Source organism: Eubalaena glacialis, chromosome 9 (assembly GCF_028564815.1).
Source record: "Eubalaena glacialis isolate mEubGla1 chromosome 9, mEubGla1.1.hap2.+ XY, whole genome shotgun sequence".
NCBI lineage: Eukaryota > Metazoa > Chordata > Mammalia > Artiodactyla > Balaenidae > Eubalaena > Eubalaena glacialis.
The window spans coordinates 57,792,249-57,806,160 of NC_083724.1; the positions used below are offsets into that span (position 1 = coordinate 57,792,249).

The 13,912-nt window shown below is 35.6% G+C and overlaps 1 protein-coding gene across 3 annotated transcripts in view; it reads left to right on the forward strand.

Moving 5' to 3' along the window:
• UHRF2 (ubiquitin like with PHD and ring finger domains 2) overlaps positions 1–13,912 on the forward strand; it is a 75,249-nt gene that overhangs the window by 13,638 nt on the left and 47,699 nt on the right. For all 3 annotated transcript variants that reach the window (XM_061200407.1, XM_061200410.1, XM_061200409.1), the window contains one exon: positions 1,054–1,313. In XM_061200407.1, coding sequence (XP_061056390.1) covers positions 1,054–1,313 — 260 coding nt within the window. The remainder of the gene's footprint in view (positions 1–1,053; positions 1,314–13,912) is intronic.

Consider the following 13,912-nt stretch of genomic DNA (forward strand, 5'->3'; position numbering starts at 1 on the left):
AAGGAGCCTTGCATAATACCTGGTATATGGGTATTAACTTTAGTACATACTCACCCGCACCCCTACCCCATGTGATACCATCTGTCAGAATTCTGTTGGATACCTTAAGTGGTCTTAGACCCTCAGGAAGAGCTAGCTTGATTAGGTAATGATCTTGTATTAGTTATGTCTTTTTTTTTTTTTTTCTTCTTTTTAACGACTTTTTAAAAAGTTGAAGGGATGTCTCTTGGTTGTTGCTCCTGAAAGGGCTTTGACCTTTAGACCAATTCCCTCAGCTCTTTTAGGACAGGATTTTTTTTTTTTTTAAACGCGATTCCTTAGGTAACTCTAAATTTCTCTGGTATACCTGTCTTCTAATACCCTGTTTTCCTTTTGTTAGATTGTATGGTTTAGTTCTGGATCATCCACTAGAGTTGACTACATACATTTTGCATCTTTATAGCTCTGTTCTCTTTATATTTTCTTTGTTCTTTGAGGTACTAAAATAATGCATTTGCTAGTGACTTGCTGTTGGTGGAACTTATCTCCATTTTGTATAGGTAGATTCACTAGATTCTTTCCTTTGTACATGTGTGGAAGTCCCTCGTTTTCGAGTTTTCTGTTTAATACTGTGTTTTCTGGTTGGACTGACTGTAAATTATCTGTAGGATTCTGAAGAAATTAATGGAACAAATTAATATCACAGTCATAATACTTCAAAGTTCTGGCTTTTTGTTAGTGACATTCTTAATGAATGACATGCCAGAATGACTCTTGGGTACACAAGAATTATATTTTAAAGGTCTAATATAGATATGGGTAAGGAATAGTTAAAGAAAATACCTATTTCATTGAAGGATATTGGGAGGAAAGTTAATTTTCATATTAGTAAATAACAGATTTGACAGTATAGTCCAAAAAGAATAGTTTCGTTCTAATCTTTGAAATTACTTTAAACATAAATATCTGCAAATATTAACTATGATAACCCTCAAAATAACTTGAGTTATATTAATGTTTTTAAAGCAGTAGATGAAATTACGCTTCATTAACTAATTTTAAACTTTTTTTTAGGTAAATGAATTGGTGGATGCCAGAGATGTTGCCCTTGGTGCTTGGTTTGAAGCACGTATACATAGTGTTACTAGAGCTTCTGATGGACACTCACGTGGCAAAACTCCACTGAAGAATGGCAGTTCTTATAAAAGGACTAATGGAAATATAAATCATAATTCCAAAGAGAACACAAATAAATTGGACCATGTACCCTCTACGTCTAATTCAGATTCTGTTGCTGCTGATGAAGACGTTATTTATCGTATCGAGTATGATGAGTAAGTGCTCATGCTATTGAGGACTTCATTCATGTTTTTGTTTGTAGAAGCAAAATCTTCCATCTCAAGATTGTTTTCAAATAATAGTCTTTCAGAAGAAATCATCTAGGGGTCATGTTCAGTCTAGTACCATTTGTTTTTATTTTTGTTTGTTTAGTGGTTGTAATATAATAAGAGCTCGTCAACATTTAGCATCTGGCTCCTAAGTGGTTTGTTGTTTTGGGTATCCTAATACCTGGCTTAATTCAACATGTAAGGATTTCTCTTTGTCTGGTCCTCTATTAGGGTTTTTGCTATGTATTTTAATAATATTCTAGAAAGTATATAACAGTGTGTAATGTAATAGCATTCATTCATTTATTTATTTATTTTGGCCATGCCGCGGGGCATGTGGGATCCTAGTTCCCCAACCAGGGATCGAACCCATGCCCCCTGCAGTGGAAGTGCAGAGTCTCAACCATCAGACGGTCAGGGAAGTCCCTGTAATAGCCTTTAGAATGAGGTTGAAATATTTTCTACAAGCTATTATTGGGATAATTCACATAAAATTTATACATTTAAAGGGTACAATTCACTATCTTTAATATATTCATAGGATTGTGCATTATCACACACTACTCTTAGAACATTTTTATTTTCCCCCAAAAAACTATATGCCCGGCAATCACTTCCCAATCCCTGTCTCCCAACAAAAAATTTTTTTTTGAATTTTATTTTATTTATTTTTTTATACAGCAGGTTCTTATTAGTCATCCATTTTATACAACAAAATGTTTTTAAATGTTCATGTGATAACAGTATTAAGAACTTGCTTTGACGGCTTAGACTTTAACACTGAATTATTTTCCTTACCTATTTTCAAAATCCTAGTGTAAAAGTTACTATGGGGAAAGATGTAGTGTTTATTCAACACTAAATGATCTTTGCCTTCATTCAAGTGACATTTTAATATGTATAGAAAGTATGAAACCAAGTCTTTATCAGGTGTGAGTTCAAGATCCTAAAATGGTTTGGATTTTTCTTAACAAAAATGGTATAAAAGATTGGTGTCAACTCAGATTTCCAGGATACCTGGAAAGGGGTCAAAAGTAGATCCCTTTCATCTTTTCTGATACTTCTTATGGTTGTAGTTAACTTGCCAACATGGCTTATTTCAAATGTGCAATCATACTGTTTTTTACCATAGTAGATGATAATAGAACCAACAACTAGAATGAGTATTAAGATCTGGGATTGGCCAGGACTGGCAATATTGGTAAATCGAGCCTGGGATAGAAAGGGATTGGAGTTGATGTGTTAATAGTAACCAGTGTCTGGGTTTATGAATACCATGGCGAAGAAGCAAGAGTGGAGGACTTAAGCTATCTGTATATCGGCTGTCAACAAGTAGAGTTCTTGATTTGCTTCAAGTTTTTATTCTGTTTCTTGGAGAAAAGAAGAAATAACTCAGAAACCTGCTACCTGGGACCTGATTCTGGCCAATAAAGGAGTTATTATTTGGCCAAAAAAAAAAAAAAATTGTATAGAATGGCACAGTGTAGAAATAGGGTAAGAAGCTTTAAACACTAAGTGAACTAAGGCTTATTAAATTTTTTACAGTTTTAGGGGCTCTTAGTTGGTTTTGGAATAAGACTTTCCAAGGGATAGACCTGAGTTTGGTACAATGTTAGAACATAAATCACAATATCTTAGCGTTTATTTGGTTTTTTTTTTTTTAAAGTAAATCATTTTTTTTTTAAATTAATTTATTTATTTTGGCTGTGCTGGGTCTTCGTTTCTGTGCGAGGGCTTTCTCTAGTTGTGGCAAGTGGGGGCCACTCTTCATCGCGGTGCACGGGCCTCTCACTATCGCGGCCTCTCGTTGCGGAGCACAGGCTTCAGACGCGCAGGCTCAGTAATTGTGGCTCACGGGCCCAGCCGCTCCGCGGCATGTGGGATCTTCCCAGACCAGGGCTCGAACCCGTGTCCCCTGCATTGGCAGGCAGATTCTCAACCACTGCGCCACCAGGGAAGCCCTGGTTATTTTTTAATGAAGTTTGTGTTGATTAGAATGAATGTTAGTCTAAACCCAACATGCATGAGAAGACTAAAATTATCTGTCCAAAATAATTTTACATGATGGAATTGGTTCAGTGCTGGCAACTTAAAGATATGGTAGCTGAACTTTCTTTGAGACATAAGATATCAGAAGCTTAGTAAATGTCATTCATATCTTCAAAAAGAGAAAAGGACTATACAGAGTAAAGTATGAAATAAATAAAATAGATGAGTTTCTGGATAAGAGTCCCAGATAACAAAAAGCTGGTATAAGCATCTAGAAAAAATCATGATCCTATATGGATGTGATAAAGAATCCTGTTAAGGTTTCATTCGTCACGGTTATCAGAAAAGTTAAAAACTATAGTCAAGTTCGTGTTAATTTCAATAACTTATTAAACAAGTTCTTACGTTCTTGGACGGAGGATGCATTGAAGACAGATTGTAGAGTATAGGGCTTAGCAGTAGTAATAGATTCTTATTGAGTAGTAAGCTCCAACTTAGTCAATAGAATGTAGCTATCAAATAGTTACACTGTAGGATGTTTTATTAGAAGTAAGATATCTAGAACAAGACTGGTGGTGCTACCGTTTTACCGGGCTGGTTATTCTCTACTTGGAATATTGTTTTCCATCTTCGTGCTTTAAGAATAATACCAACAGGACCTGGTGCATCTTTAGAGTAGAAGTCAAAATGTAAAATCAACATGAAGAATAGCTAAAAGAACTAAGTATTTACATTGAAAAGACTGGGATCAAGATAGCTTTCATATTTTAAAAGCTCTGGGTGAAAGTTCTGTACAACATAGAAGGTACGTTTCAGGATAACGTAAACTTCCTACCAGTCAAATCTCTAAAGATAGAGAATGGTCTGCACTGAGAAGGAGACAAAAACAAGCGTTGGCTATCTTCAGCCTTAGACAGGGGGAATTACTAGAAATGTTACATTGCAAAGGGAAATAAAGTGAGAGGTCATTAATCCAATCACTCTAATTTTTACTTCCAAAACAGTATTTCTCAGACAATTTTTTTGTACTTAATAGACTTTAAGTACATATAGGCTGCCATCCCATTCCATTTATGATTCTAATTTAGTACTGACATTTCTTTCAGTGAATTAACTTCATTTTTCTCATAGATTAAGTTGGAAGTAATCTGCTTAATTGTCTCCAAACTCTGAGTGCAGCAGTGCGTTTTGAACAGCCTGTCATTTAGCCAGTGCAGAGAGGTACTGTACATGGGACCAAGGAACCTGTCTGAGGAATTCTTCTGGGATATGCAGTGTTTGTCAGTTTAAAATGACACTGTTCAAAAGTTACTTTTATAGTGACCTACAGGTCCTAATATATTAACCAGACCAAATGAATTCTCAGTCTTTGAAATGAATTTCATTAAAAGCATTGCTGTCTCAGAACAAGATAAGTAGGTATACTACTCTGCATCTTCAATCCCCACTCCAGTCAGAGCAGAGTTAAAAAACAATTTTTAATCTGTGAGGAGTGATACGTATTACAGATTTATAATGTTACTTATTAGGTAGATGTGTTCCACAAAACAACACTCCCAAAAGCCAAATCTAGTAGTTGATATTGTTCTGGAATCTCAGTGAAATCATTTGTTTGCTAATCTTATTCCATTTTTCCTCTCAAAATTATAGATACAAATATTCTAAGTGCATAAAAAGCAGGTTATGTTAAGAGATTTGTTTGAAATGTTTTAAGGTTTAAGAGTTTTACTGTTTTCAGGGGTCCCTTTTCTATAGATTCCTTGATGAACATAGACTGAATTGAGAGCTTCCTACTGCAAATAATATAAAGCAAAATTGTGGAGTTAACATCAAAGTGCCTGCTACAAAGAACATATATGTGGGTTTGTTCTGTTTTGTTTTTTCATGATGGCTATTCTATACTATTCATCTGTCATCACCCTTGCCTTAGCAAGGGCTTTGTATTTTTAGAATTAAACCAATCCAGTAAGTACTTTGGGAGAAAGAGCTAGCAGTACAAATATTAAATCTAGACTTTAGAGATTTAGATTCCAACGGATTCTTAAATCTTCTGTAAAGTTTTAACTTCTTAAAAGCAGCTTTATTAAGGTATAATTCACATAGCATTCAATTCGCCCATTTAAAGTGTAAAATTCAGTGTTTTTTTAGTATATTAACAGGACTGTGCAACAGTCACCACAATCTAATTTAGAACATTTTGGTCTTCCACAAACCCCGTACCCATTAACAGTCACTCCCCGTTTCCCTACCCCCACCAGCCCTTCCCCCAACCCCTCTCAGCCATAGGCAATCGGGAATCTTCTGACTCTGGATTTGCCTATTCTGGACATTGCATATAAGTGGAATCCTATAACATGTGGTCTTTTGTGACTGGCTTTTTTCACTTAGCATAATGTTTCAAGGTTCATCCATGTTGGAGCTTATATCAGTACCATATTCCTTTATTGTCAAATAATGCTCCATATTACCACTGTTTATTTATCCATTTGTCAGTTTATGGACACTGGTGTTTTCTACTTTTTGCTGCTAGGAACCTTCATGTACTATTTTTTTGTGTAGGCATTTGTTTTCGTTTTTTGGCATGTATGTGGCAGCAAGATTGCTGGGTTGTATGGCAGTTATGTTTAACCTTGGGAAGAACTGCCAGACTTGTTTCCAAAGTGGCTGCACCATTTTACATTCCCATAAGTTGTGTATGAGGGTTCCAATTTCTCCACATCCTCACCAAAACTTTTTTTGATTAGAGCCATCCTATAGTATAGGAGGTATAATTAACCTACAACATTATGTTAGCTACAGGTGTACAGCATAGTGATTCAATATTTCTATGCATCACAAAATGATCACACCCCTAAAGTGTGTTTATTGGAGAATGACTACGCCTGCTTGAAACTTTTGTTTTTAGTGGTATTTTGGGCAGAAAACAAAAGGGAAGGGGATTCAGAAGTGAGCAAATGTCAAGGTAATATAGGCAATTATAAACCCATGGAGTGGTTAAATGGTGAATTAAAGAAAAAGAACATCAAATTTTCCCTTATTTCATAGTAAGCTTGTACTGTATATTTCCATAGCTTTCTAAAAGTTGTCTTTATTCCCATTAGTTAGTTACTCTCTGTAGTTATTTAAGGTTTAAAAATGTTAAGGGTCCTGAACATCTAAATTCACAAATCTGTGACTGCAGTCTTGTGAGAGTAGAGATCCTGAAGCTAATTGTGGTGATGAGCCATGATCTTGACTGATAGGGAAGTGGACTGGGAAAGGGGCAATCATTACCTTAGTGTTTCTGGTAGGTTAATATGTCTGTAGCATAGCTTACAGCTATTTAATCACATTAACTCTTATGTGCCAGACTCTGAGCTAACTTCTTACATGAATGCTCATGTAATCTTTAGAATAACTATAATGTTAGTTACATTAACTCCCATATGAAGAGACCAAGGCTTACTTACGTAACTTGCCAGAGGTAACATCTGTTAAATTGTCTGACTCCAGAGCTTAAGGGTTAACCAGTATGCATTATTGCCACTCTGCCTTAAACAGGGTACATGTAATTGGTAATAGCCTACATAACTTCAAAGGTCAACGATTTTGTATGACCTAAAGACTTGCTTTAGACTTGGCCTGGGTTTTAAAGCAGACAGCACTCATACAACTTTGAGTTAAACCCTGGGTATGTAAGCAACTGAGGCCACACTACTGAATTTAATCTTTACTCATCATTTGGCTACTTTATCAACAGATAAAGGCTTAAATCCTTACCCTGCTTTTGTATTAAGAAACATCTGTTCTTAGTGGATTTAGTTTAGATTCCTCTTAATTAGCGGTTCTCAACCTAGGTACACATTAGTTGTCTAGGGAGCTTTAAAAATATCAGTGCCTAGGACCCACCCCCAGAACTTCTTGTATGATTGATCTTTGGGACCTCAGGGGATTGCTGTCTCAAAAGTTCCTCTGTGATTCTAATGTGTAGCCATGGTTGAGAACCACTGCCTTAGACTAGTGGTTCTCAAAGTATAGTCCTGTCCAGGAACATCAACATTACTTGTTAGAAATCCAAGTTCTTGTACTTACTCCAGATGTAATGAATCGCTCTCTGGAGGTGGCCCTGCAGTCTGTGTTTTAATAAGTCCTCTGGGTGGTTAATATGTATACTCAAGTTTAAGAACCACTCACTGATTGCCTTTTGTACAGCCTTATCAGTTGCTACTAAGAACCAATATGGGGGAAAGGGGTTGATATGACAATTTAAACATAGTAAATATATTAAAGGCTGGAGATGATATATAGTACCTGAGGAATCTGAGTATTCATCTTTATTTTAGTACCTCTATAGGTGGCTTATGGCTTGTTGATTTTTCCATTTTGTTTCCATATACATAAAGGATTAGTTAAGTCTTTTTCTAAAAGAAATTATATTTCACTCCAGCTAAATGATCTGTATCATTTAAATGAGGGACCATTTTCCACTATGCAGTCTTTATCTGTACCTTGGCTAACATAGAAAGCAGTGTCCATCATGTGTTTGTGGAGAATTTATCTTTTATGTTGTATTGGTACATTCTTTTTATTCCTTTTTAACCAATTGAAATATTCTGTTTTGAGTTTTGTGGCAATTTTAGTATACTATCATTCACATAATGTTTCTTTTGACTTGATGATAATTTCTCTGAATTCCCCAAACTTGCACTTCCTCTTAAGAACTCAAACCCCAACCCAGACCATACAAAAGGAAAGGTTAACATGGGAGCAGTATTTGCAGAATTAGCTCCAGAACCACTGTTTAAAAAGTATTCTTTATTTCTTCTGTCTGCTCCATCAACCGTTAAGTATTGGTAAATTCTTGAGTGGGGGAGAATACTCTGTAGTAGTTGAATATTTGTTCTGAGATCTAGTTCTGGCTTTCCTGTTGAATTAGACTCTTAAATGCATCAGTCAATAGTTCTAAGACAAGCTTTCTGAATTGGGCTTAGGGTTAAACTAGATCTCAGAATCTCCCCATATACCTTCTTCTAAGGATTCAACAGGTACATTTACAGGTCAGTTAAAAAGGTGAATTTGGGAATACTAGTCTTGTTAGTGACTTGGTTTTTTAAATTGCTTTATTAAATTTAGTGTTCTAATTTAGAGACCTTGATTTATAAATTGGAGCTGATTTCTATAAAGAGAAATGTAAGCTAGAAAACACATAGTAGTTTGAACAAGGAAGTATATATATATAAAGAGGGAAAATGCTTATGAAAGTTATTTTATTTCTGTATCATATCTTAGTGAATTGTCTATGGCTAGGCAAAGTTGAAATCTTTAAACATGAGAGAGAGTTTTCATAGTGACATGAAAACTACTTATATAATCTTTCATGCTCCATAGTGTTCACATTTCAAATAGAAATGTCAGTTTACCTCAGAAACAAAAACTCTTTTTGTTTTGACTTTTTAGTAGATTATTCTGAAGTACCCTTTTTAAAGCATGGTTCAATAATTCTCTTGTTAAAACAACACTATGTGCCAGGCACTATACAAGTACTTTTCCTGGATTATCTCATGTAATCCTCATTAAACAATCAATGAAGTGGATACTTTTGTAAGTGTAAAGAGGGAATAACTGAGATTTAGAGAAGTTAATATACCTAGTATTGAATAGGTGATAAGTGGTAGACTGAGATTCAGAAGAGCACATACTTAGAACCACTCTACCATACTACCTCTCATTTTGAAAGAAGCATGCTTATAAAATACCTTAATGTATAAATAAGTATATATAAAATATTATAAAGCAGTTATGTTTGCATAATTTAAAAATTTCTGTCATTCTCTCCAGTTATGTCACAGAACAGAAACCTTAAATCAATAAACACCTGTGTGTCTTTTTCTGTAAGGAAAATGCATAGCTCGCTAGTATTCAAAGGATTTTTAAACCAAATAGGTTAAACTGCTGCTTTTAACAGCGTGTCAATATTCTACCATGGGATTGAGATCAAATGGAAATGTCATAGCATCACTTAGAACTTGGAGGGTAACTTACGCTAGGCTACAATTAAAAGCTCTTCTGGCGAACGTCTTAGGATAATGTTGTCGTTGCTGCCAGCATTCTTTTAAGATTTTTTGAGCTATTCTAAGCCTGTGGTGCATGCTTTTGAGTATTCTTAATTATGGCTACTGCAAATAGAAGTCACTGAGCCAATTTCGAAAAAAATCAAGTGGTATTTTTAGATAAAAGTTGCTGTTCTATAAAGTAACAAAACTGATTTTCTTGAATGTATTGATGTGATCTATTTCTAAAGGAATCCCAAAAATGTTTTAATGATGTCTGGGTTTTCATGGGAGAAAAGGAATAAGATTTTTAAAAATCAGAATGTCATGTTGATCTTGAGTAAGGAGCTATAAATGAGAGGTTTAGTTTCAGAACCCTGGTGCAGTGACCAGTCTCCCCCATTGTTTTTTGGTTGTTACTGACATGTTTGCCAAAGACTTAGAATATTTCCTCTTTCTATGACTTGCAGTGTTCTGAATGGATGATAATCAAAAGGAGGGCAGAAGAAGTTAGATCTTTGACTTTATTGTTGCTCTTCTCTTGTGTTAAAAGATCACTTGGTCCTTGGAAAAATGGCTACAGGTATCAGTTAAAATGACTACAGATATCAGTTGATTTCACCTTTTCAAATTTATACATCATTCCTTTACATTAGTGTTTCTCAAAATGATGGTCAGCAACACTGCGGATTCACCCAGGTACGGTATTTATAATGCAGATTCCTGAGGGATACCAAATCCCACCCCTACTCCCTGCATTGGGTGGGCCTGGAGTAGAGCCCAGGAATCTGCTTTTCAGAAAGGCAGCCAGGAGCCTATTAAGTATACAGAGCATTGGTTCTCTTATAGGCTTTATAGTTTTAGTCATTAGAATCAGAATTTGCTTTGAATTCTAGGTCTTTGGTTGAGTTTTTTGCTTTGTTTTCTTTGAACTCGTTCAGCTTTAATTTCCTCATCTGTAAATACCTACTTGACCATGTTCTGTTTTTTCCCCCAATAACCTTGAAAAGTATCCAGTAATAATAGTGAAATTTTCTGCTTTTCATTTATTAGTAAAGCCAGGTTATTTTGGTAAGTACTCTTAAATAATTTATCTTTGGCATAGGTATCTTTTAACCTGATTACATTGTTTCCACTATTAAAACAGTTATACACCATTGTTAACATGTTGTACAAGTGAGATTTATTTCCATGTAATATGTAAAGTCCTACTGTAAGCAGTTTTAAGTAAGTTATTTTTGTCTGTGAGTAAGCTTTACATTTAAGGTGTGAAACTGAGTAATGTTATCTATTAGATTAAGAAATGCTTTCTTTTTGCATGTAGTATGACATTAAAGATTTGCTAAACTAGAACATGCCTCCAGGTGAATGTTGTCCTTATTTAAGCATTTTAACACCAGGAAGCCATGTTTTGAAGGAAGGTTTCAGTGATAGTACTTTGCTTAATACAGCTTGAGTCTTCTAAAATGATTAGTTAGCTTACAAGTCACCTAAGGAAATGCAATTTTACTATTTTATAACAAACCTGTTTTAAAAATTGTGCTTAATCAATTTCCCTGAAATTTAATTCCCCAGGTTTTACTCAATGATCTGTTAATTGAAAACACAATTGGTTTTTGCTAAAATGTCACATAGTTCAGGATAATCAAAAGCATGTACTCTGAAGGATATCTCTAAAAGACATCTAAAGAGTATTTGGAGCAATGAAAATGTTACTGGGAAAACAAGCTTAAGGATATTTAAGGCTTATCTGAGAATATAGACTTTATAACACCAAAGTGTTTCTAAATTCTCAAAGATGCAGAGTAGCTAACTAGAATAATCTTATACCTGTATTGGGGTAATACCTTGACTTCAGGTTCTAAGAACAGAAGGTCATGTAGAATAAGAGAAAAAAAGGACCCTAGTCTTATCCTTCCATAGCTGTATGTTGGCTCTTGGCACAGTGTAGTCAGCTTCGGTATGTTCCTTCCTCTCTGCTTCAGGTCTTTGGGGATATCTTGAGCCCTGTTTTAGAAGTTTTTCAAGCTTCCAACACTTGCCAAAATGTTTCATACAGTCTCCTGCAGTTTTCGCCAGTGCAAATGCTGGAAGAAGTCAGCGCTTGGACCAATTTGTAGAATTTGCAGTGGTTATCTTCAGCCATACATTAGACTTCATGGGAGGCAGGGAATGCTGTGTTGGAGGCTGCCTATACTTAAAAAGACTTTCTCTTGCGTACTTGTATAAGTAACAGTGGAGCTAACTACAAGTTTCTTCGTTTTAAGAAATCCAAAAACGTAATCTTTAAAACGCCTTTTTCTTATTATCTCTGTATAGAATTCTTTGTTGCCACTTAACTACCCTAAAACACAGTGGTCACAGTTTATTACATTTTATTAAGAGCTTTAGTTATACAAAAGATTTTTCTATTTAATGAGTTGCATGTTTCCAAACATCTGTAGGCCTGGTATATCCCAAACACACTAAAGTTTGAACGTGGTATCTGCTTCTCAATGAAAACTTGCTATTTTACAGTGTAAGTTCTGTGATAGAAATATGCACAACTAGCTTTTAGAGTACCTAAAGTTCTGAGATTATAAGGTAGAGAAGATACTTCTGTATTCCTGAAGGAGAACCACAGGATACCAAGGTTAAGGAGGTACAAAATACGGGGTTACCTGAGGGTAGATTAGTATGGCTGGAGTGTAGGAGATATATGGTGAGTAGTAAGAAATGAAACTAAAGGTGAATAAAGATTTCAGGTTAAACATGGCAGATTAAGTTGCATGTTTGTCTCCACTCCTTCTTACACCCTCCTAGAAGACAGTAAAAGAATAAATGCATAAACCCCTGAGGACAAAAAAATGTGATAGAAGTAAGACACAGAAGAGAAAGCAACAAAATTTTGGAAGGTAAGAAGCTAATGGGTAAATGATGCCTAACTTAGGCCAGAAAAAGCTGAAACCTAAGGATAAGCCAACAACAAGCAAGTAAATTGACATCGAAGAACCTTTGGAAGGTTCAGACCTTGGATTTACCAGGTACTTTGGACGTAGGCATATGGAATAAAACTGAGAAGAAGAGGATTGGTTTATTTATATGAAAGAGGATTTTAATCACTTCTACCCCACTCAAGGCTTAAATCAAGAAAGAGGAAAACATGGTATTCAGGAAATAGGATTCAACGCAGGAAGTAATGAAAGGAGATCCCAGCATGACAGCTGTGGAACAGGTCTAAGCCTGAAGAGCAAGTTTTCCAAATTAGAATAGGACAGAGGTCTCTAGAAGATGTTTTGCAACCCAGAACACTAGTAGAGTACCTGAAATGTCTGAACGTAGAAGAGTTTTAACAACTGTGGCAGAATGGGGATAATTAATATGCACATGGAAAATTAAGCAAGTAGCAACCAAAAAGAAGAGTTAAGTACTCAACAGAAAACAAAGTTGTGAAAGAAAGGATTTATAATTAAAGCATACTTCATTAGTTAGCTATGAACACTTACTTAGTCAACATGTAAAAAAAAATATTGTAAAAAATACTGATTTTTACAAACAACTTGGTTTGTATAACGTGCTTAAGAGCAAGAGAGTTTGTCAATCCTTGCAAGATTATAAGTCCTAGAGCCAGGTGATCAGAGTTTGAGTCATGTCTCTGCTTCTTACTCCTGTCCAAGTAAGTTAACTTCTGTGCCACATCTGTAAAATGGGGATAGAATAGTGCCTACCTCTATCCTAAGAGGTAAATATGTTAACACTTAGAGCAGTGCCTTGTGTTAGTAATTATAAGGAAGAAGAGATGGAGGCAAATGAGCTGTACATCAGAGATGGGTAGGATAACAGTTTGAAGTAAAAAGCAATGTGTTAGCATGTTACTTTAAAATATGGTGGAAAATAAAAGAAGTAGCTGAAAGTTAAACAGTTGCATCGGGGGAATAGAAATCAGTGTGGTTTACTGGGGCAGAAGCCTGCTTGTCCTCATTGTAAGCCTTGAGTGTTAACTTAGAGTTTTGTACTCTTGTGGGAAAACTTCAAAAAGTGGGAAGAGCCTTTTGTTTGGATTTTAACTTGAAACACAGAGCATTTTATATTTTATTGTAGAAATCTTTAAACTTATGCAGAGGTTGAGAAAGAATTCATCACCTAGCTTCAATCATTATGAACTCCTGGCCAATCTTGTTTAATCCGTACCAGCATCCCCAAGCACCACCACTGGATTATTTTGAAGCAAGTCCCAAACCTTAAGTCTTTTCAACCAGAAATAGCCTTAGCAGCTGTAGTGGGCACAGTGCTCAGATCTTCAAGACAGAACTTGCTGACCTGCAAGGAATGAATGCAGTTAACTGATAACTTTTAGCCACAGCACTTTTGATATCTGTGACAGTGTTTGAGCCAAAGCCACACTCTTTCTTGGCATCCTCCAGCTGGTGACTAAGTGTGGCAGCAGTTCTAGGGCCTGGCAATTATGCCCAACATTGCTCCAGACCTCACGATTGGATTGGCGAAGATTTTGTTTGTATCACACTCTCATGTTTCTCCTGCTCAACC